This window comes from Lutra lutra, chromosome 4 (genome assembly GCF_902655055.1).
Source record: "Lutra lutra chromosome 4, mLutLut1.2, whole genome shotgun sequence".
Classification (NCBI taxonomy): Eukaryota; Metazoa; Chordata; class Mammalia; order Carnivora; family Mustelidae; genus Lutra; species Lutra lutra.
The window spans coordinates 124,800,925-124,825,854 of record NC_062281.1 but is presented as its reverse complement, the minus strand read 5'-3'; the positions used below and the strand labels follow the sequence as shown (position 1 = coordinate 124,825,854).

General features: G+C 34.3%; 1 protein-coding gene across 4 annotated transcripts in view; it reads right to left on the bottom strand.

Annotated features, from left to right (window-relative positions):
• Positions 1 to 24,930, bottom strand: part of COL24A1 (collagen type XXIV alpha 1 chain) — a 402,100-nt gene that overhangs the window by 292,599 nt on the left and 84,571 nt on the right. For all 4 annotated transcript variants that reach the window (XM_047727942.1, XM_047727945.1, XM_047727943.1 and 1 more), the window contains exons 10-13: positions 23,626 to 23,679; positions 22,412 to 22,456; positions 15,381 to 15,434; positions 12,542 to 12,586 (exon numbers count right to left, since the gene is read on the bottom strand). In XM_047727942.1, coding sequence (XP_047583898.1) covers positions 12,542 to 12,586; positions 15,381 to 15,434; positions 22,412 to 22,456; positions 23,626 to 23,679 — 198 coding nt within the window. The remainder of the gene's footprint in view (positions 1 to 12,541; positions 12,587 to 15,380; positions 15,435 to 22,411; positions 22,457 to 23,625; positions 23,680 to 24,930) is intronic.

Below are 24,930 nucleotides of genomic sequence, written 5' to 3'. Positions count from 1 at the left end.
AACAAACATCATTTAAGTACTATGTTATTGGGGAAAGCCATAATGTACATAAATCCTACAACCATAAAATGCAATGCCACTGAAAATCAAGGTTTTCAGTGAAAATCTACTGAAGATTCCACACCATAAACTATGAAGGATAGTAAGTAACACACTTTCTTATTATACATTCTTCTGTAAAACAACTCAAATTACTCAGTAACTATTACTTTATACACTAAAATTCTTCTCTGAATATTTGCCACTATATTTATCAACTTTAAAGCACACTTTTAAAAAGCTACTTTGCAGAATGGTTTATAAGATTTATTATTAACATTTTAATAATATTCTTTTTAAAAATTTTTGTAAGACTAACAAATAAAAGTATATTATTAGAGTCTTATAATCTATTTAGGCAAACCAGTTATTAAATACATATTTAATAGATCACCAAAAATCACCAGTTCACTAGTACAAACGTGAATGGGCAAAATTTTAAAAAGATAGTTTAGCAATGGAAAAAAAAGTATGATGTATCTAAGGCATAGTTAACTCATACTAGAAGCAGTTTTTCTTATTCTGTAATCAGAGGAAATGCAAAAACCATCTGTGTAGCCAAACATATTGTAGCCATACCCCCTTCAGAGTCAGTTGAAGTTCAGGCAGGCGTTTTGCTTTCATTGTCCTTGGAAGTCTAATTCTGTTGTCAACAAGTTCACATATCTGCAATACATCATACTGTTCGGTATGAGCTAATAAGGGTCTTTCAAAGTATTTATGATGTACAGGTAATGGAACAAGTGGAGGAAAAATTCTGTAAGAGACCTGAAACATAGGAGATGATTGATTTTTTAGATAGATCATAAATAGGTTTTTCAGAAAGTTCAGTGAAATAATAAAGATGGGGGTACATATTGCATGATTCCATTAATGTGAAATGTCCAGAACAGGCAAATCCAGAGACACAGAAAACAGACTAGTGGCTGCCTAGGGCTGGTGCTGCAAGGAGAATGGGGCGGTGAGTGCTAATGGGTACAGGACTTTTTTTCTGGGTGAAGAAAATGTTCTAAAATTCGTGTGACAGCTACACAACTCTGTCAATATAATAAAATATACACTAAATTATACATTTTTAAAGGGTGAATTTTATGATATGTGAATTAGATCTCAACAGTTTTTCTTAGAAAATGAAGACACAATCAGTCTGAATAAGGAGCAGAGAGGGACTACTACAAACATCCTTGGGGACTCACTCAGGATGGCCTAGAGGTGCTATTTGGGACTGAGTAGCCCCATCCTCAACCAGTAGGAGGAGCTGCTTTCCAGTTCAGCTTTCCATAAAAACTAGGGATTTTTTCCCCCCTAGGAAGGGAAAGAGGAGAGAACTATGATGAATGCTTCACTTAACGACAAAACCTGAACTAGCATAATAAATAATAAAATACTTATTAATTTCAACATCCTATTCTTCTGGTAGTTCAACATTATAATAAATATTAGCTGTTCAACTTGATTTTGCCCCAAAACAATGTAGTTAAACTGAGTAATATCTACTTTTAAATTTTTTATGTATTATTTCTCCTCTCACTTTACTACCTATTAAACATTTCATTTCATTCAATTCTCTAGTCTAGACAGATAATTTGTTTTATTATTTTTTTATCCTTTCTATATGTTGACTACTTTGTCATCAATTTCTTTTTTTTTAACTTTTTTTTTTAAGATTTTATTTATTTGACAGAGATCGCAAGTAGGCAGAGAAGCAGGCAGAGAGAGAGGAGGAAGCAGGCTCCCCACTGAGCAAAGAGCCCGATGCGGGGCTTGATTCCAGGACCCTGGGATCATGACCTGAGCCGAAGGCAGAGGCTCTAACCCACTGAGCCACCCAGACATCCCTGTCATCAATTTCTGATATAAATCCTCCTAAATCTAGACATATTTTCCTGTTTAATAAAACATAGCACAGTTCATGACACAAAAAACAAACAAACAAAACCCATTATATTTGGCTATTTACTGAACATATATTTCTTCTAAAAAACATCATGCCAATGTTTTATGGTTTTGAATATGTCATGTGTTTGCTATTTACCAGTTGTTATTTAATTTCTAGTAATTACATGCATAATTTTTTTTAATGCAGGAGAGTTTCTGTATTCCTTTAATTAGAAGCCTAAAGGTTCACAGCCACCAATCTCCATTGTCACAAACCAATCTTAAAATATTGGTTGTGAAACATGGAACAATAGTGATAAAACACTTTGCCTTTGAACTTAGTATACAAAAGATAGCTTCTACAGTTTCTTTCTCCACTTGAAAGAATTTGTTATAAAATAAAATACCAAATTTTCTCTCACATTTACCTAGTGGAAAATTATAACCATTGATTTAAATCAAATTGCACTTTCCTAGGAATACTTTTACACTGCCAAAGGATTTAATAAGCATTTTCCAGAATTATCATCCATAAGGAAGCTTGAGTTTTTTGCCTTTCTTGCCCCATTTGCCAACTGCATCAATGTAGTAACTGTCTACTAATGGGCAAAGCAGAGTTGCACTGTTTCTTCTATGTTGTGCATAATTCTCTCATTTTAATCGCTTTGATGGGTCATAACATTTTATCTTATGAAGAATATGACATTCAGGGATTTCATTCAATCTCTTCAAGTCATGTATAAGGTTCTTGTTCATTTCTACCGTTGGATCAGTATAGTGGACAGACTTTAAGGTGACCTCCTGCTATTCTTGCTTTTGTGTGCTACCCAGCTGTGAGTATGAGTGGGACTATGATTTGCTTATTCTAAAAAACAGAATATAGCACGGGTGATGGGATGTCCCTAATATGATTTTGTCATACTATATAAGACTTCATCTCCCATATGACAGGGAATTGTGTGATATCTAGGAACTGTGGACAACCCATAGGGCCTAAGGTGATCTATAGCCAAGAACCAGAGAAAAGCCCAGGGCATTCAGTTCTACACCCTTGAAGAAATGATGTCTTCGTACAACCTGAATGAAGCTAGAAGTGAACTCTTTCCAAGCCAAGCTCCAGATGATCGTGCAGCCACCTGACACTTACTTTGACTGCAGCCTTGAGACCCTGAGCAGAAGACCCTGTAAAGTAGTACCTAGATTCCCAACCCAGGAGAACTGTGAGAAAATAAGTGGGTACTGTTGTAAGCCACTAAGTTTGTGGTATTTGTTACGCAGTGATAGAAAACTAATAAAATTGGTAATTAAATCTTTGAGTAGAGATTGTGTAAAGTCCTATTTGCAAATTTTACCAAGTGGTAATGTTTAATAAAAAGCTACTTGCACTATTTCTAGATTTTTAAAATTTAAATAGATCACCTCTCTGAAGACTTTCTATGGCTTTTTATTTTCTGTGGCAACTTATAATTACTATCAATATTAGTTAAATTAAAATGTTATATTTACTTTAGATTTTAAAAATTTAATCTAATATCTACATTTTAAAAGTTTCATCATTCTAGCATTTCATATTCATCTAATTGCTAATGCAAAATTCATGCTTCATGAATATAACTATAAGTTATAAAATGCAAATTTAGGAGTAATATAAATTGCTTAATAATGCAAAATATTTCAGTCTCTAGGTGCAGCTATTACAAAGACTACACTAATTCTATTAACTCTGAAACCATAAATCGTAACAAAAAGAGAAGGAAGAGAACAGAAATCTGCATTATCAGGAAACAGTACTTCTTTATACAGGATTCTATTGCATTCATACTGAAAGAAGAATTAGATAAGTTAATTAATTAATCTTTGCTCTTACCTAAGTGCTGCTACTTCCTGCCCAAATTCTCACCACCATATTGAACAATTTCTGTCTCTAATTTTGGCAGTTGTACCACCTACAAAGCTTCATGGCATTCAGACATTAGATTAAAGGCCACAGATATGGAGAATTTCTCTGAGGTCTGAAGACATTAAATTGTGATAGTCAGCCTCAAAGGTGGACTCCCATGATTTTCACTTACCAGCATTAATGCTTTTGTGTAGTCCCCTCCCATTTTCAATCATGGCTGGCCTACGTGACCAACAGAATATCCAAATACAGTGGGACTTCAGAGGTTAGATCATAAAGGCACAACACCTCTACCTTGCTCTCATGCACCACTTCATTCTAGTCCTGAAGACATTCTAATTGCCACATAAAGAAGTCCCTAGGGAGAAGAAATGAGGTATTCTAGAAACTAGCACCAAATTGGCTGGCTGGCAAGTGAGCTCCCTTAAGAGCAGATCTTCCAACTCCAGTCAAGGCTTCAGATGATAGTAGTCTTGACCAAAATCTTCACTATAACCTCATGGGAAATGCTATGCTAGACCCACCCAAATAAAGCATCCCCAAATTCCCAACTCACAAAAACTCTGAAAAACGATATCTACTTATTGTTGTTTTAAGCCACTAACTTGGAGTTACTTGTTATATAGCAATAGATAATACAGAGCAATAAGAGTGGTTGTCTAGCATTACAGGTCATATTATATCAATGCTAACTGCTGGATCCTGAGTGACAGGGGCACTCATGTGTTTTGTTTTGTTTTATTTTTTAATACATTTACTTTTGTGATGTACAGGGTCCTCAAAAATATAGTGTCCAGATCAAGTTTCTCTTTTGCTTGGGTCTAACAATGGTACTATTACTCAAAAATGATAATTATCAAACACTAAGAACTATTCTAGACTTAGTATGCCTGAATATATGCATGGTATTAATATTTTAGAGGACAGATACTAAACTTGGTAGTTACATCTAAACATCTTGAAACATTGGAAAACTTACTGCGTAGAGAGTCTAGTAAAATGATTTTCCTAGTTCTACAAAGAAATTAGAAAAATACTGCATATAAAATAATTAGGAAAGTATGAGGACCAAAATAACCATAAAATACTAATGACTACATTTATGGAATTTTAAAAAATAAAAACAATGCAAAATTTTTCTGTTAAAGGCCACAGTTAACTATGAACATATTTTGTTCTTTTCAGAGAACAATGGTTTTGAAACAACATATTCAATCTAAAGTAGAGACAAATAAGAATTATCATAAAAGATATATATACTAAATAAGCATTATCAACAAATATAGGATTTCAACTTTTTCTAAGACTAAGTAATGAAAAGAGAAGATCAGACTAACTTGTCTAGGATTAGAAACACTGTAATAAAACCTGGTAGTTGCTTCTATACCTTTTACACGTGAATATATATTACCACGAAATTGTGATATTTTTAAATCCTTCAAAAATAAAGTACAATTATTATAGGAAAAGGCTAGAATGTCAAGTACTCTGTGAACATTCATTAGTCTCTTCCCCTTTCTTTTCCTCACAGGTAGGGCAATTCGATCCATACTTCAAGGGTCAACTATTTTCCTGTTGGTTGAAACTAATTTTAAACTTAGGAATTTAAGGACTTCTAGCCCAATTCTTAGAGACTTAGCATCAAGTCAGGCTGACTGTTTACCTAGTTACAAACTGGGCCTCAGTTCTCAGATTCAAATTCCTGCTTTGGGGATGCCTGGGTGGCTCAGTGGGTTAAAACCTCTGCCTTCGGCTCAGGTCATGATCCCAGAGTCTTGGAATCAAGCCCTACGTGGGGCTCTCTGCTCAGCAGGGAGCCTGCTTCCCTTCCTCTCTTTCTGCCTACTTGTGATCTCTGTCTGCCAAATAAATAAATAAGATCTTTAAAAAAGGAAAACAACAACAACAAACAAATTCCTGCTTTGTTCTTAAAGACTGGTTACCATTTTATACTGTATTATGGGGATTGCAATCTGCCTTATTCTTGTATCCACGAAACAGTTTTGGTATACATACATGTTCTATCCCTTGATCATAAGGGCTCCAACCTTATTCTTGCCATTTTCCCACGCAGGGAACACAGTCCCTGAACTCAAGCCAAGTTTTATGGCCATATTTGCACTCACATTCCTGACTTTGATAACCTACAAGTCTCTGAATTTTCTCTTATGTTATCTGCCCTGAAAGTAACTGCCTGCTTGAATTTCCACCTGTTAGGGTTATATCTCTATGAAATCATTCTCTGCCAGGACTTCCCCCAAATTATCAGCTGTAGTTCGTTGGGTGTCTCTCTTCTCTATCTATCCCAACCTGGAAGGAGGTTTAATTCAAAGTCCTGGCCTCTTCCATGTGTCTTGTCAAGATATAGGTAAGCGAAATATAGTCACTACAGACTACAATCAGTAAGTAAACATGAGAAAATACATTTTTTTCTGAACGAGACAGAATACTTAAAAATTAATAACATTTTTTTCAGAATGCTCTAGCAACAGTAGTACTTTCCCTATAATCAAATTAACTACGACCTTTTCTTCGAACAAAGAAAACACTCTCTAAATTCTTGATAAAATGTGTGTATCTGAGACACTATTGTGTAACATGTATTTAAGACTGACTTGGGCTAAGGATAGAAACTAATAACAGATGGCTAACAGAAGGATTTTATAGTCTGAAATTCTAACACTGGAGTTAGAAGCCAAAATACAGTTTACTTTAAATAGACTCTTCTAACAGAAAGATGTATGAGAAAAAAAGAGGAGACACTGCTTTCTATAGTTAGAAAAGTAAACATCTCTGAAGTCCAGGTGCCTTAAGGATGTTATTTTGTCTGTATTCCAAGACTATGATATTTTTATTTGCATCGGAAGAAAACAGAGTATACTTCTTTGTCAAACTTTAATGTAATATGATTTGATTATTTATAATCTACTCCCATCAGGTCTGAAAAACTCCTTCAAAAACTCTCTATTTTGACAACGGTTTTCTAGGCGTTGTTGAGAGTAAATTCCAGCTCCCATTTCATGTTTATCTTTAATCCCGACAAGTCAGTTCTGGCACAAATATTTTAGATCTGTGGAGTCATACCAATTTGCATAACCAACTGAGTACAAAAAAAGGAATACTGATTAAATCAATCCGGGAACCATCTAAAATGCTTTTTTTTTCTTTAAGCAACTATAGAACTTCCTGACTGTGGCACTCCAGAATAAAGTTTGAAATCTTTGCATTAAAAAAAAAAAAAGCTGCTTACAATTAGGTAATACATATCAAATCTGATGTTAACAAATATATATGAAACCTCTCCCTGCCTTCTCTCTCTCTCCTTTTTTTAATAGCATTCTTCTTTTCTATTATAAATCAGTGGATGACATATGCTTTTAAAGAATCTGGCTCATCAGTTATGTTCCAAGAGGTTTTTCAATAAAGACAGTAGAGTATATAAAATAGAATGGTAGTTCTATGGTATTTAAAAGAGTCCTGGCCAATAAAGATTGTCTACCACCTTGTTTTTATCAGTTCCTCAGAAAGAACTTGAGATAAATTCAAACTATATCCAGAGACAGCAAAAAGCATGAATGAATAACACTTAGACCCTCATGGCTACCCTCTAATATTAACTGACAGTAAGAAATTTGATCCAATTGTAATATGTAGGGAGTGAAAGAGGGGAGGAAAGAAAGAGGTAAGAACTATAATATCTCAATACCCAAAAGCACGAGTACACAAATATTGACTAATATATAACTTATTACACGAGGTCTTTAAAAATAATTGTAATGATTATTAGTAAATGCCTTATCTTACATCTTGAAATAAAATAGCTTATAGTTGAGAGAAGAAAAAAACTTCTCAAATGTCAACAACATAAGGCCAAAGAACATAAAAATTTGTTAATATAACTACTTTTATATACTCTGATCCTAAAAAAAACCAAGTTTCCAACAAAACCAATTTTCCTACTTTTCCGGTTTGAAAAAATAAAAACACATTGTGTTATGAATATCAAATCAATCAATAAACACTGAATAAATACAATATCTTATTTTGGGGAAAAGTCTCCTGGGAAGTAAGATTTAAAATGAAATAATTTTAACCCAAACATTAAATTTAAAAATAGCAGTATGAGGCTAAATACTGACTAACTCTTAACCAACCAAAATAATATGCTATTCTGAAATGTTTCCATTTTCAAAAGAGTTCATACAATACTTACACTATTTAAGAGAAGATATCCCTTTCTTGTAAGTCTATCATTTTATTTAAAAAAATAAAAAAATCACTAAGGAAGTTGGTTCACAACAACTTAATTCCATGCTTAGTGTTTATTCACAAAAATAAGTGATGATCTGGCCAGCAGTAGGAATGTATGATTGATAGCAACAATCTTCAGAGCCTAAGCTTAGTAATGTTATTAACTCACTGAACAATTTTGGACAGGATTTTTACTACTCCTCTATCTTTCTGTACTATATGGACATAGTATATGATGTCTATACCGAAGGAAGAGACGTATATATTAATATTTTGGTAAACTTCATATCAAACACAGCTTTAGTACACAGGTTAAAAACCAACTCAATAGGGCAAAGAGACTCATCTTGATTAATATTTAGAAAGGCTTGAACTTGGATTTTGGGGGTTTTTCTATGTCTATTTTGACTGTCAAAATGTTTCAGGGACGCCTGGGTGGCTCAGTTGGTTAAGTGGCTGCCTTCGGCTCAGGTCATGATCCCAGCGTCCTGGGATCGAGTCCCACATCGGGCTCCTTGCTCGGCAGGGAGCCTGCTTCTCCCTCTGCCTCTGCCTGCCTCTCAGCCTACTTGTGATCTCTCTCTCTCTCTGACAAATAAATAAATTAAATATTTAAAAAAAAATGTTTCATATCATACATAATACAGAAAGTGAAGTACTTTACCAGCTTCTGTCCTTAATTTCAGAGACTTGACAAAAAAAAAAAACACATGTAAAGTATTACATAAAACTTAAGGAGTTACCTAAAAAGAATTACTAGTTTTCTATAAATTACATTATAAGAACTTCAAACTAAATCATAGTCTATGTTCTCAAGACTGCATACTTCTACCTACCTAAAATTTGAGGAAATGAGCTAATTTAACATACATAAAGAATAATCAGATTAATTACAGGGGAGTGATGATTGTAAGAAAGTACATCTGATGACTTTCATACTAATGATAGTAAATGAAGTAACATGGGATCTACATAGCAGCAGCCTAATAAAGCATGAACCCACACTTCTAAATGACTTTGAAGTTAGCTGAAAATTGAAGTAACTGGGGCACCTGGGTGGCTCAGTGGGTTAAAGCCTCTGCCTTCAGGTCGGGTCATGATCCCAGGGTCCTGGGATCAAGCCCCACATCAGGCTCTCCGCTCAGCAGGGAGCCTGCTTCTCCCCTCCCCTCTCTCTGCCTGCCTCTCTGCCTACCTGTGATCTCTGTCCGTCAAATAAATAAATAAATAATCTTAAAAAAAAAAGAAAATCAAAATTTATTAAAAAAAAAGAAAGAAAATTGGAAGTAACTGTCTTTGACATATGCAGAGCCAAAAGTTTCTTAGATACAAGTACTTTTAGATTTCAGTATTTCCTCGGTTTCTGTTATATTCTTTCAGATATATAGGTTTCCTTCCTCTTTATGGTAGACTGGCATGCCTTAGTTCTGGCTCTGTATTTGAATATCTATGTCATACATAATAACAAATACTAAACATAATTGAATAAGTTGCCCCCCAAAATGGTCAAATTTGTATTCCACACACCTAATACTTTCTCTATCAGAGAGTGTGTATCTCATCAAAGATATTTTCCTTTTACTGTTATTAAAACGGTAAATAGTAATCATTCTTCTCATGGAATTTTAATCATCTAAATTGAAATACAAGTGTCCCAGAATATATAATATCCCATGCTAGCACTTTTGCCCTTAATGCCAAAGCTATTTGAAGATGATTTTACTTATAATTAACAGAACACAGAGGAGCATTTATACATAAGATACTATTCTAAGAACAGTGTCTGAGGTCAGCCTTGGCTTTTTGACTTGTGGCTGTAACCGTATCTAACTTTAAGTACTGTGATTTCCATATAAACATGCCAAATCATTTTGTGGTTAAAAACAAAAGTACATATAGCATACATGACATAGTACAGTACCAGACAGATTTTCTACTATAAACACTATTTAGGAAAATGAGATACATATGTTTTTCAAATATAATTTTCCTAAGGATCTAAATCTGTGAGAAGGGCATATGTTTTTAAAGCAATAAAACTTTACGAATTTTGTAATGTAAAGAACAGTGTAATCAACCCAGTAATCATTCATTCATTATTTTTCTACAGTTTTCTTGAACTCCTCTTTTGAATTCAATAGCATCTGTTGGATAATTTTATAATTCTCTGGGGAGTAAAAAAACCAGATGTTATCTATAAATTTCCATGGATAATTGGAGTTCATGATGGAGCAGGAAACTGGAAATTACCTATACATTTCCAAGATAAAGTTAATATCTACATAAAACAGCCATATTAATATGGCTACATAAGTGATAGCTGTGTAGCTATATAAGTGATGTACCACGGGAGCTTTGGGAAAATACTCATTTTTTCAACAATGCCTAAGATTCCACCATTGCAGATTACTTATTTTTGTCTTAAACTACGCTTAAAATATAATTACTAATGGGTAACGTAATAGTTGAAGCATTAGAAATAATTTATATAATACCATAAGTAACTTTATTCATTCTTTTACTCACATCATACTTTGAAAGGAGGAGGACTGGAGGAAAAAAGACGAAGAATGGAGAATATAAAAATAAAGAAGATAAATTTCGCCTATTGTCAATTTTGAGACAACCCATATCTGCATATTTAGATTAGATATTTGTATATGGTAATAAGAGAGGCATTTTTGTTGGGGTGTGTGTATGAGGGCTTAAACAAAAGGAAGTAGCATAACATTTTGCAGTATAAGAGAGTGTAATTAAATGAGATGGCATACAAAATATTTATCAGAGTACTTAAGAATTAAAAATGCAGATGGTGATGGTGGCAGTTTCTGTGGCTAGAAATGCTCGAAGATTAGCTTTAAAGTTGAATATAAATGTAAGAAAACAAAACGGTTGGCTTATTTTTAATTTCTTGACAGTTTGGTAAGTTTATATTAGTAAACTGAATTTTTTTTTTTTTAGATTTTACTTATTTTTATTTAACAGACAGAGGTCACAAGTAGGCAGAGAAAGAGGAGGCAGGGTCCCTGCTGAGGAGAGAGCCCAATGCGGGGCTGGATCCCAGGACCCTAGGACCATGACCTGAGCTGAAGGCAGTGGCTTTAACCCACTGAGCCACCCAGGTGCCCCAGTAAACTGGAATTTTTAAAGTGAAACTTAGAAATAATTGTATCATATTTTGGCCAAACGTCATGAAAACATTAATCATGCTCTTGTAAGCTGTGTGAGTAGCAGAGAGCACAAATACTGAGAGAGTTAAAAAAGACTCCTGAACTTATACTCAGAGGAGCCGAGATCAATTCTTGATTTTACCACCATTTTCTATGGGATTCTGAACAAGTCTCTAAACATCACTGAGCCTCATTCTCCCCCACCTATATAATGGTGACATTCATACCTACTCTAATCTACCTTCAAGAAATCCTGCAAAGCACAAGCATAAAATGCTTTAAAAGGATATGAATATTCTGGTGAGGTTTGTAACCTATTATAATTATCATCAAGGTTTTACTTACATACACCAAAATTTTAGAAAAGCTGATATGAAAAACTCAATTTCCTTCCTCATAGACTAGAAAACCGTGTGAGCACAAAAAGCGTTATCCTAATAAAGACCTGTGGATCGCTGTCAAAACAACACAAGTGACAAGGAGGTGGCTAGGGTTATGTGAGGAGGACATGAGGATGCTTCCCTGAACCACAGTTTTCTCATTTGCTGAATGATGGGGGTATTGGATGATGTCAAAATTTCCTCTCATAGAGTAAATGAAACAAGATGGGATTGGGAGGGAGACAAACCATAAGTGACCCTTAATCTCACAAAACAAACTGAGGGTTGATCGGGGGAGGGGGGTTGGGTGAGGGGGGCGTTATGGACATTGGGGAGGGTATGGCTATGGTGAGTGCTGTGAAGTGTGTAAACCTGGCGATTCACAGACCTGTACCCCTGGGGATAAAAATATATGTTTATAAAAAATAAAATAAAATAAAAATTTGAGAAAAAAAATTTCCTCTCATCTCTGAAATTATTATTTTATCTGGCAAAATTCACTTCCCTTCATCTTCTTAAACCTGAAAATAGAAGAAGCTGTAGGGAACTAGTCTCTGAGCTAATACCTGAAGCAGGAATTTTGAAAACGTGTAAAACAGGAGGGTGAATAGTGCTATCATTAGTGTTTTAAACTGTTTAGGTATTTTCTGTGACATTTTAGTTCTTTGTCATAGGGATAAAGGTCCTTTCTACTGGTCTATTAAATGGGTTAGGAACATTAAATTTCATTATTTTTTAATCTAAAATTTCCTTCAAAATCTCAGGTATTAATTGATAGACAAGTTAGCAAAAATTAAATTCTGTTGAATGAGATAGTTGTGGACAACAAGGACAACTACAATTATATTTGTATAGGTGAGAAATATGCACATAATTAGATTTTATTTCTCTGAACTGAACCTCAGAAAACAAAGTTGAATTACCTGTCTTCCCTTAAGACCCCTCTTTCCCCGGAGCCCAGGAACACCCTAGAATATATAAAAGTAAAAAAATCAACATTTGTTGAATAAATGAATGAATTAGATGTTACAGACATTTTTTTCCTTCTCAAACATCAATTAATGAAGTATGATGGAGAAAAATGAATTGTTCTTTAAACTAGTATGACATTCATAAAAGCTTCAATATATTAATTTAACTAAAGTGTCTCCTTTTCTTCATAACAGCAACCTGATTTTTTTCTGGAATGCATCCTATCTGTACTTCTAAATGGGATCCTGACATTTCTCTGGTGATAGTTATTTGTCCAGAGGTAGGCACACAACCAAAGTTGACACAACCAGATAAACAGGAAGGTCTTACTTTTCCAAAATCTAAGGGACAATCACCTCATCTGTCTCCCTATCTCTCTGGCTGGGCATAAACGAAAGCACGTTTAGCCCTCACACTGGCAATTCTGCAACTGTATGGGAAACCTGCCTTTGTCAAGCCAACATTAGGCAAGGCAAGGCGGAGAGATGGTATCACTGTGCTCAAGATCATAATGTGCCTAGATCCCGCCTAACCTATAGATTTCTGGTCCTACAGGAAGCAGTGGGGCATAATATTTAAACTCTCAAGCTTTGGAGCTGAACATCTGTGTTGAAAACCTGGCTCTGCTCTTATTACATGTATATAGTCTTAGACACGTCTTTCTCTCTGTATGCCTCATCTTTTTTCCATCTGTAGTGAGAATAATAATAATAGTACCTATCTCACTGGGTTTTGGGAACGTTAAAGGAGTTAATTCATATAAAATATTTGCACAGTGCATGCATATATATAACAATTCAGTAAACTGTTTGCTATTATCATTGCCATCATTATTAAAAATTTCCTCATTTTAAAGCCAGTTTGAGTTGGGGTTTTCTGTTACTTATGGTCCAAAATATCTCAGTGATAGAATCACACTGAGACTTAGAATCACTTGGAAGCCTTAAAGACTAAGAAATCTGCCAGATCTATATAGCTTGGGATTGACAGTATATACAGATAAGTTAGAAGATACCATTAGTTGAAGTAATCCAACCACTTTCAATTGAACAGCGTTTGATAAATACTTATCTAATGTCTTATCAGAAGAGTATGTATGGGTAAGCAATAGGACTCATTTCATTAAGACTTTATACATCTTTACATAATATAGCAAACCTTTTTTCAAAAAATAAGGTAATTAATTTTTATAAATCTAGTAGCTCTACTAAATCTCAGCAGGAAACCTAAGGATATTACAGACAAAATTATATAAGCACTTTGCCATATATTTACACAGACGTATATTACTGACTCCCAGGAAGGAATTTTTCTATTTTTTTCCAGGAGTGATTAGCATTATACTCTCTTTGTTCTTCTCTACTCTTCTTCTCTCTTCTCTATGCTTCTTATCTCTTCTCTGCATGTATACATTTTATAACATAATAAAAACACCCAGTTAGCTATATTATTCACAGTTTTAATCAAAATTTTGAAGTAGCCAAATTATATTAGGACATGTTATCCATGACAGCCAAAATATCACAAAATGGTCTTACATTTATGATTTGAGACAGGTCTTACTATTTTCACTTAGACTGGTCAAAACTAATGATCATGATTACAGGCATGTATCTAATGATAGTCAGTGATGGGATCCTTAAATCCAAGATGATAACATTTCCAAGGACATATAATTTTGCTTTATTTATTACATCATTTACTAGAAATGAGGTCAGGAAAGTACTATATCATGAGCAGCAGAGTAATAACTGTAAACTGCATATATTCCTTTTGTCAATGAGAAGCAGTTCAATTCTTTGCTTGACAGATTGGGAACATGATCTGTAAGTCTGCTGTATCACATGGCAATTAAGTAGCTTAGTTGTGGGATCCCACTGAAGATATTTCTGCAAGTGAAAGAAATGACTTGTATATTCAACAAGGGAAAATCTTCACCTCATCTCACCAAAGAAGACTGGACATTTTGATTGTCACTAGAGCACATTTAAACTTTGAATATTTCTTCTCTGGCAGGAAATTCACAAGTGATTACAAGAAAAATGTGATATAATTCACTCACACTATGCATTTGAAAAATTCACCCAGCAAAGAATAATCTGGTTTACTTTTACTTGCAAAAACCAGTTTCCAGAAATGAAAATTCTGGTTTGAACAGCATACCTACAATAATAGTGTTGAATGCTAAATTCTGAATATGACTATTTTCAAACCTAATATTGTTTGATTCTATTTTTTTCATTGAATACTGGCAGTAAGATGAAGGAATACAAATAGAAACCAATGAATTGCATACAACACTGAAAATCAGACATGATGAAGTTGGAATGCCAGAACTCTGTACCTAGTTTGATTAACTGTTTTAAGATAACAACCATTCTGCAAAGATCCTGTCTTCACTCAAAAGTACCTTTCTCATACCTACACTTATGAACTACCTTCCATTATTAAATTAAACAAAAAATATATCCTCTGTGGGTGTGTTATACTATAAAATTTAAGACCTGTCAAGAGTTTATGCTCAAAGATTAATGAATTATAAAATATAATTTTGTTATTTTAATATTTCAATTTGTGTTTTTTTTAAATTAAATTTAAAATAGCTAACTGTATACATTTGTATCATCTTACTTCCTTAAAATAAAATTCAGTAAAATTCCATGGAGTTTAATTATATTTCTGGTAGGTGATTTTTCTTAAAGCTGGCTTGCTTTACTCCATAAGATTACCTGTCTAATACTATCATTAGCATATCACTTTAGAAATAATATTTGAAGGAAATGGACTTACTCTTTCTCCTTCAGGTCCTAGTTGTCCTACTTCTCCAGGAGAGCCAATGAAACCCTTAAAGTAAGCAAATAATCTTTATATTATTTCATTTGAATACATACTCTGCAAGTAATTCCAAGTAGAGATAATAAATTTTTTCATAATAATATGAAACTTTAAGGCTTAACAGAATAAATAACTTCTCCTTGCTTTATCACCTTCCTTCCAGAAATTACAGATCAATCTTTTCATTAAAAAAAAAAGTAGGGGGACGCCTGGGTGGCTCAGTTGGTTGAGCAGCTGCCTTCGGCCCAGGTCATGGTCCCGGCGTCCTGGGATCGAGTCCCACATCAGACTCCTTGCTTGGCAGGGAGCCTGCTTCTCCCTTCTGCCTCTGCCTGCCATTCTGTCTGCCTGTGCTCGCTCTCTCTCCCTCTCTCGCTCTGACAAATAAATAAATAAAATCTTAAAAAAAAAAAAAAGTAGGGACCATAACTTAAGACAGTGACCCATGAAAATCAAGACCAAATCCTTTTCTTTGTTGAATTTTACAGTGGGAAGAAAATATATAATTAACTAAGATATAAGGCAGAATGGAAGTATCAAAAGATACTTAATACAGAGGAAAAGGAAATTCATTCCAATGTGACAGGAGGTAAAGGCAATAAAAAAAAGACTTAATAAGAGACTGGCACTTGAGATAGGCATATAGAGTAGGTAAAGTCCTGAAAAGCAAAGGATGGAAAAAGGAAACTCCAGGGGTGCCTGGGTGGCTCAGTCAGCTCAGGTCAGGATCCCAGAGTCCTGGGATCGAGGCCCGCATTTCAGCCTGCTTCTCCCTCTCCCACTCCCCCTGCTTGTGTTCCCTCTCTTGCTGTGTCTCTCTGTCAAATAAGTAAATAAAATCTTTTTAAAAAGAGAGAGAGAGAGAAGAAAGGAAACTCCAAGCAGAACAATTATAGGAAGTGGAAACAGAGAACTTCACGAAGTGTTTGTAAACGGTAATAAGTGGTAACAGATAACATTATACCCGTAAATGCTTTGGAGAAGAGCAAAGATGCATTGTATCCTAAAGAAGATTCCAACTGGCCTGACAACAGGGGATAAATAACAATGCAACTGTACTTTATGTTAGGATAAAGTTACATCTCTGTGGCAAATAATAATATCTTCATCAATTTAAAAGAAAGTGTATGATAGTTTGGACACTACGTTAAGGAGACCTTTAAATTTCAAGATAAGAATTTTAGACTTTATGTTTTAGACAACTGAAAGCTCCTGCCTTGAGGGAATGTGGTAGTGCCTTGAGGTTAATTTGTCTTTCTCAAATATTAATCTATTGACAGGATATAGAATACATCTGAGACAAGAAACAATGAACGTAGGAAAACCTGTTAGAAGGTTCTTTTGATGGTCCAAATTTGAAGTAATACGAGCCTAGATCACTGATTCTAAAACATTACTTAAGTGCCCACTATGTAGAATACCATTAAAAAAAGAAGAAGAAAGAAATTGCGCTATTTGCAATGATATGGATAGAACTAGAGGGTGTTATGCTAAGTAAAATAAGTCAGAGAAAGATAATTTTCATATGATTTCACTCATATGTGTAATTTAAGGAAAAAAACAGGATCATAAGGGAAGGGAGGAAAAAATAAGATGTAATCAGAGAAGGAGAAAAAACATGAGACTCCTAATCATAGGAAATAAACAGGGTTGCTGGAGGAAAGGTGGATGGGGATAGGGTAACTGGATGATGGACATTAAGGAGGCCATTTGATGTAATGAGCATGGGGCATTAAATAAGCTGATGAATCACTGGACTCTACCTCCAAAACTAATAATACACTAAATGTTAATTAATTGAATTTAAATTTAAAAAAGAAAGAAAAATAAAAATAAAGAAAATCCATTCACATGTGTAAAAGAAAAACTGTGAGCAAATCCAGAGAAAATTACTAAAACAGTGTTGGTCCAGGATATCCCAATTAGAACTGTCAATGCAACACTGCCAAGCACGTTCAACTGACTTACACATCATCAGAATAGATGTTTTTTGTTTTGTTTTGTTTTTTAAGTAGGCTCCACACCCACTGCAGAGCCCAGTATGGGGCTTGAACTCATGACCTTGAAATCAAGACAGAAAGTAGAATGGTTGCCTTAAGTTGGGAGGAACTAAGAATGAGGAGTTACTTTTTAAAGGGTATGGAGTTTCAGTATGGGAAGATAGAAAGTTCTGGAAGTGAATGGTGGTGATAGCTGTACAACAATGTGAATGTACTTCATGCCTCCTGCTATGGACTGAATTAATATGTTGAACTGTAGTCTCCAGTGTGTCAGTATTCGAGGTGGGCCCTTTGGGAAGTAGTCAGGTCATGAGGGTAGAGCCTCCATGAATGGGATTAGAGGTGACTGCTATTTCAGCTATGTGAGGATACAGTAGAAAGGCAACTGTCTATAGCCCATGAAGTGAGCCATCATCAGATACAGGATCTGCTGGTGCCTTGATCTTGAACTTCTCAGACTCCAGAACTTTGAGACACAAAATTTGTCATTTAAACCATCCAGTCTATAGTATTTCTATACTGCAGCCCAGACTAAGACCATTAAACTGTATTCTTAAAAATGGATAAAATGGAAATTTTTATGTTATGTAGATTTTACATTTTTTTTCTTACTGACTTACACATCATCAGAATATCTCAGGAATCATTTCTGTTTTGCCTGGAATAAGAACCTTGGGAGGGATTTAATCTCTGAGTGAAAGCTAGTTGGGTGTTGCCTTGGTGAGAGCAGCACTTTTCTTTGACAAAGAAAAATACCTTTAAAATTCCCTACATTCCAGAGTTTGTACGAACAAGCAAAAATTTTTTAAAAAGAGAAAACTAGTTTCCTTCTACTTAAATAGTAAGTAAAGCATTATAATTTGTTTGCTTAAAAGCCAAGCATGTGGAGGATTTGAAAAGTTTCTTATAAAATGAAGCATCCAAAAACATTCCTGATATCAAAACATTTAGGATTATGATGACAAGCTCTATGTATTTTCAGAATCACCAGCTACAGTTAGCCTCAAGTTTAAAAAGCCTTAACTTTTGTTTTGTTTGTTTTGTATATGTTTTGTATAACATATACAACTGAATTTTTGCTTATAAATAAAAAGAATAGACAGCCTAACTGGCACACACTTATTGCTGCACTAATCAGCTGAGACCTCAGAAGAAAGACCTCTACTCAACATAGCCTGACTAGGGTGCAAAGACATTTTACAATTAAAGATTTTAATGAGTGATCACACAGGTGTTTCATAAAGGTTTCTTAATAATTATTATGCTCATGCTAACAGAAATAAAATGCCAGCAGCACCCACTATGAAATCACATGGGGTTGTGGTCATTCTCAGGCACTACCCCTAAACTAGAGTTTAATGTGTAATGAAACAAGAACAATAAAAAAATAATAACATATATGCTTTTTAATTTTAGACTGAAGGTTGTATATCCAGTTAGATGCAATTTTGTGTCATCAGTAGGGCCACTAAAAAGTCAGAAGAGGCTTTACACACTTCTACTTTTTGAAGCACTGAGCAATAATTACACAAAGAAATGCCAAAAGAGGGTTACAAAATATACATTTAACATAAAAGTAATATCAGAGGACCTAGGTGGTTCGGTCAGTTAAGCATTTACCTATGGCTCAGGTCATGATCCCAGGGTCCTGGGATCAAGCCCCACATCCAGCTCCGTACTCAGTGAAAAGTCTGCTTCTACTTCTCCTTTTGCACCCCCCAACCTCACTCATGCTTGCGCTTTCTCTTTCTGCCTCAAATAAATACAATCTTTAAAAAAATGCACATAGAAGTAATATCATAACACCAAAAAATGGAATCAAATAATGCTGTCAGTCAAAAGATCATTTACCAACATGATTTATAAAAATATTAATTTATAGTGGTAGCATATGGGACACAAATCAAATGAAAAACATCTTATAATCCTGTCAGTGTGTTTTTGTAATTTTTGTCTTTTTAATCAAATGTGGATTTGAAGTTAATGTTAAAAGTCTACATTTGTGGGGCACCTGGGTGGCTCAGTGTGTTAAGCCTCTGCCTTCAGCTCAGGTCATGATCTCAGGGTGCTGGGATCGAGCCCCGCATTGGGCTCTCTGCTGAGCGGGGAGCCTACTTCCCCCTCTCTCTCTCTGTCTGCCTCTCTGCCTACTTGTGATCTCTCTCTCTGTCAAAAAAAAAAAAAACCAACAAAAAACAAAAACTTAAAAAAAAAAAAAGTCCACATTTGAGACCCTCTGTGAATGTGAAGACTATAGAAATGGCCTTCCTGAATCCCCCTGTATTCCCAAAGGAAAATTAAAGAATTAAATCAATTGAATCAATCAGAAAATAAATTATATTTGTTATTTTTTAACTGCTTTTATGAAGATGGCTGTCAAAATCTAAAAACCCATCCTAAAAATAGTTAAAACCCAGACAACAGTTTCTATACAAGTGAGGAAAAAAGCAACAAAAGGATACATAATACAGTACATAAGGATGTGTAATATAATGGTATAAAGAAGAACTTAGAAAAGTTCTGGGAATCACTGAAGCAAGATGAGAAAATACAGTAAAGGAAAACTGCATGGTACCAAATAACATGTCTTGGAGTTCCAAGTTCATGCACAGAAAATACTCCAAAATTCCAATAAAATGATTAAAGTCTTCATAGAAAATGGATTGTCTATGCTAGACACTATGGTTTAAGAATGTTAATCTCTGGCAGTTATTGTAACTACCTTAAAGGTAAGTTTCGCTACCACTATCTAATAAGATTTTTTAAATGAAGGGAAAAAAGCAGGCCTAACTCCAAAGCCCAGGTTCTTGACCACTATTCTCTACTTCACAGATCCAAGTCGATATGTGCTTTTGGTACACTTTCTAATAAAAAAAAATACGTGACTTTTTCCCACTATATTCCTACTTAATAGAAGGGTAGAGAGTATAGGATAGCGGAAAGAGTACATAGCTAGAGGTAAGAAGATTTTGGTTCTAGGTGTTGGGTATTAGAGAGGGCACAGATTGCATAGAGCACTGGGTGCAGTGCAAAAACAATGAATACCGTTACGCTGAAAAGAAATTTAAAAATAATAATAATAATAAAAAGTTAAAAAAGAAAAATAAAACAAAAAATAAAACACTAAAGAATACAAAAAAAAAACCACATTGAGATACCACCTTACAAAATAACAAGACAGTAAATAATGTGTGTTGGAGAGGATATGGAGAAAGGGGAATCCTCTTACACTGTTGGTGGGAATGCAAGTTGGTACAGCCACTTTGGAAAACAGTGTGGAGATTCCTTAAGAAATTAAAAATAGAGCTTCCCTATGACCCTACAATTACACTACTGGGTATTTACCCCAAAGATACAGATGTAGTGAAAAGAAGGGCCATCTCTACCCCAATGTTCATAGCAGCAATGGCCACAATCACCAATCTGTGGAAAGAACCAAGATGCCCTTCAACGGACGAATGGATAAGGAAGATGTGGTCCATATACACTATGGAGTATTACGCCTCCATCAGAAAGGATGAATACCCAACTTTTGTATCAACACAGGTGGGACTGGAAGAGATTATGCTGAGTGAAATAAGTCAAGCAGAGAGAGTCAATTATCATATGGTTTCACTTATTTGTGGAGCATAAGAAATAACATGGAGGACATGGGGAGATGGAGAAGAAAAGGCAGTTGGGGGAAATTGGAAGGGGAGATGAACCATGAGCGACTATGGACTCTGAAAAAAAATCTGAGGGTTTTGAAGGGGCAGGGGGTGAGAGGTTGGGTGAGCCTGGTGGTGGGTATTATGGAGGGGACGTATTGCATGGAACACTGGGTGTGGTACATAAACAATGAATTCTGGTACACTGAAAAGAAATTAAAAAAAAATAAAGATTATTTAAAAAAAAAAAAAGAAGAAGAAGAAGATTTTGGTTCTTTGGCCAGATAGGACTTTGCCAACTAGTGTAAATTCCTTAGCTTGCTATTTTCTCATCTGTAAAATTATTTCACAGGATTGATAGCAAAATAAAAAAAGAAAATACATATGAAAGTATTACTTAGAAATTTTTAAAATTTAAAGCATCATTATAGCACATACTGTTTAAATACTTTATGCTTTATTTGAAAAAGGTATTTCATTTTTTATTTATCTGTATTTTTTAAGAGAGAGAGGGATGGGGCAGAGGGAGAGGAAGAGAAAGAATTTTCAGCAGGCTCCACACCCAGCATGGAGCTCAACACGAGGCTCCATCTCACCACCCTGAGATCATGACCTGAGCTGAAATCAAGAATCAGATACTTAACCAACTGAGCCTCCCTAGGCGCCCCTCAAAAAAGGATTTTAGATAATATAAGGCATAGATGTAGATTCTGGAAGATAACTTGCTATTAAAAGTAGAGCATTTTAAAAACAAAAATTCCAGTTTACTTTCTCTAATTTTTCCTAGACCAGCTTTGATTTTAATTTGTAGCACACTACATAAGATATCACAGGAATTTTTTTTCACTCCCTTAATAATTAAAAGTGACTAAACTCTTTAGTGGTTTAAAGTGCAATGGTATATTCTTGATATGATAAGCTTACTTCCTTCTTTGCAGATAAAATCTTTTTTACTCCATATAGTTTTTATATCATATTATCTCAGCCTTGAAATTACTATGATTTTTTTGCCTCATGTTTTTTATCATGATTTCTTATGTCTATATACGTTCATACATAAATTATACTACCAATGTTGATAGAGTCCATTCTAACATAACAGACATTAAGCTAGCAGCCAGAAAGTATTAGAAAAGAATGAGGAAAAACCTACTGCTATAAGACTGCTTTCTGTGACTGTTAACAGTGAAAGTATCTATTAAACAAATATATTTCTTTTCAGGCTAAACTGGCATTACATTCAAACTTCCTATGGAAGTATGAAAATGATATCTATTTTACATACTTCATTTGACTTTTATGCAAACATGCTTACAAGATGATAAAAATGCTTACTTACTCGTACACCTTTAGGGCCTGGGTTACCTTCTGGTCCAGCTAAACCCTAGTGTGAACAAAAGACATCATTATCATACTACAGTATTCTGAAAGCACTGTTGATAAAATAGGCATATAAAGAGGTGTCATTGTCACAAGTATAAAATTCAAAGCTAAGTATAATTAAGATTATATATGTCCAAGGAATTTTTAGAATTTCAGAATCAAAAGAGGTATTATATGTAATCTATGCAAAAATGTGTTTTAGATATCTAAGCAAAGTAAATTAACACACATTATAAGATACAAAAAATAAATCTTAATCCATTTCTCATTGGAAAACCATGTTCTTTGAAAACACTTCTAACTAACTCATATAAAATATATTCCCATAATTTAAAAAAATCAACACACTTTTAATTTCAGATCAATGTCCATATGCTTGAGTATTTATATATGCTTCAGACAACACAAATTATCACTTGGTGGTAAGATTATAATGCACATTACTCTTCAAGAATTTTTAAAGGGCTAAAATATGGAATTTTGTTACTTTTTTTGGCATTTTCATTTCCCTCATCCTTGAGAATTAAAAAGATATTATAACTATAGTTTTCTAGTATACTAAATGAGTAATTAATTTCAAGAGTAAGTCTTCAATTCACGAAAACCTCAGAAATAAAATTTGTTCTATTATTAGTCTATAAGAAATAGATAAAGTTATAAATGAGAGGAGAATAAATATGAAATGTTTAGAATGAATTTCCAAAACTGTATAGAAAGACTTGAATTCATTTCACATAAAAGTATTCGGTAGTGGTATACATAGCACTGCCAAACTGTGTCTCACATTTTTATAACTCTGCTATTAAAAAATAATGCTTGTTATACAGTCTTAACTTCTACCATTACTTCATTACAGTGAGTGGCAGTATTGGAAAATCAGTAGCGGGATCATTTTAAAATCTTATGAGACCCTTGGGCATTTTAATTTTGAAGTTTCCACTGTATCACATCACACATGTTTAAAAACCCCACTCCCATTTTAACCAAAACTTTCTACAGTAACATTTTTTAAGGATTTTTATAATTTTAATTTTGAAATTATTTGCCATGAGTAATTCATTTTTTAATAGAAATAAAATTATTATTTAAACATTAACCTTAAAAATCAGAGCATACAATGCATTAATGAAAAGGAACATAAAAGAAGAAGTATAAATTTAGTTACCTCACCTGCCTGCCAGGGTAACCACGTACACCAATATTACCAGTGAATCCTGGAATTCCCTGAAATAAAAAATGAAATAAATAAAACAATACAACAAAACCAAAAGAAGCCCAAGGAAACAAATTTGACACAACTATAATACACAAATTTATAAAGAAATTTTTCCCTACAAAAGTACTAAGGGGACTGCACATTGTTTCTCTGACTGTTTTCACCTATTTCAAATAGAAATGAGCCAAAATTATTAAATAAAAAAATTAAAACTGTCCAATTAGGGGCTCTAAATGAGACACTGACTATATTAATAATGGTAAAATCTAGGATGGGAAAATCCAGCACTACATAAAGAAGATATTTATTCTAGAAAAAGAGTGGGTACAATTCTTAATAAGCATTATCTTTTTATATTGAATTCCTTCTTATTTCAATCATCTTGCAACTCTCCTTAAATGTCTAAGCATGACCCTCAGAAGATTAAAAGGGGCAGGGAACCTCAGAACCAATCTCTTCTTCCTTCCTAAAGTAAACTCATTCTGATTAAGAAACGGATATTGAGGGGCGCCTGGGTGGCTCAGTGGGTTAAAGCCTCTGCCTTCAGCTCAGGCCCTGATCCCAGGGTCCTGGGATCGAGCCCCGCATCGAGCCCCGCATCGAGCCCCGCATCGGGCTCTCAGCCCAGCGGGGAGCCTGCTTCTCTCTCTCTCTCTGCCTGCCTCTCTGCCTACTTGTGATCTCTCTCTGTCAAATAAATAAATAAAATCTTAAAAAAAAAAAAAAGAAACGGATATTGAGTGGTAAGTACCTTTATCATGACACAGATCTATCTAAAAATTCAAACTAACTTTGGGGGGTAAAGTCATTTTAAGTTGACAAATTTGTATTTTTAATTTTAAAATTAAAAATTTTAATTTTTGCTGAAGAACGGAGACTCAAAGGCATAAGAAAGGAAACTTGCTATACAACTGGGGGGTCAAGTGAGAAGAAATACTTCCACTTTGTTTTTACTTTCCTTCATTGAAAAATTATTCATTCATTCATTAGTGTATCCAGAGTTTAGGTCTATTAAATAATCATTGAACCAAGGAAATGCCAAAAGAATGTATGCTGAACTGCCTTTACTTAAACTTAGATGGTGACAGCAAAGGTAAATTTCATGGATTACTTATTTATTATGTAAAATTCATTTCCTTCTTATTGTTTGTGAGAGATAAAAGACACTAGCCCTTTTCCCTTTTGCTCTGAAACACACAGAGAGTGCTACCTTCAGTTTAAGTACAGAAATACTATTAAATTCCTAAAAATTTGGAAAA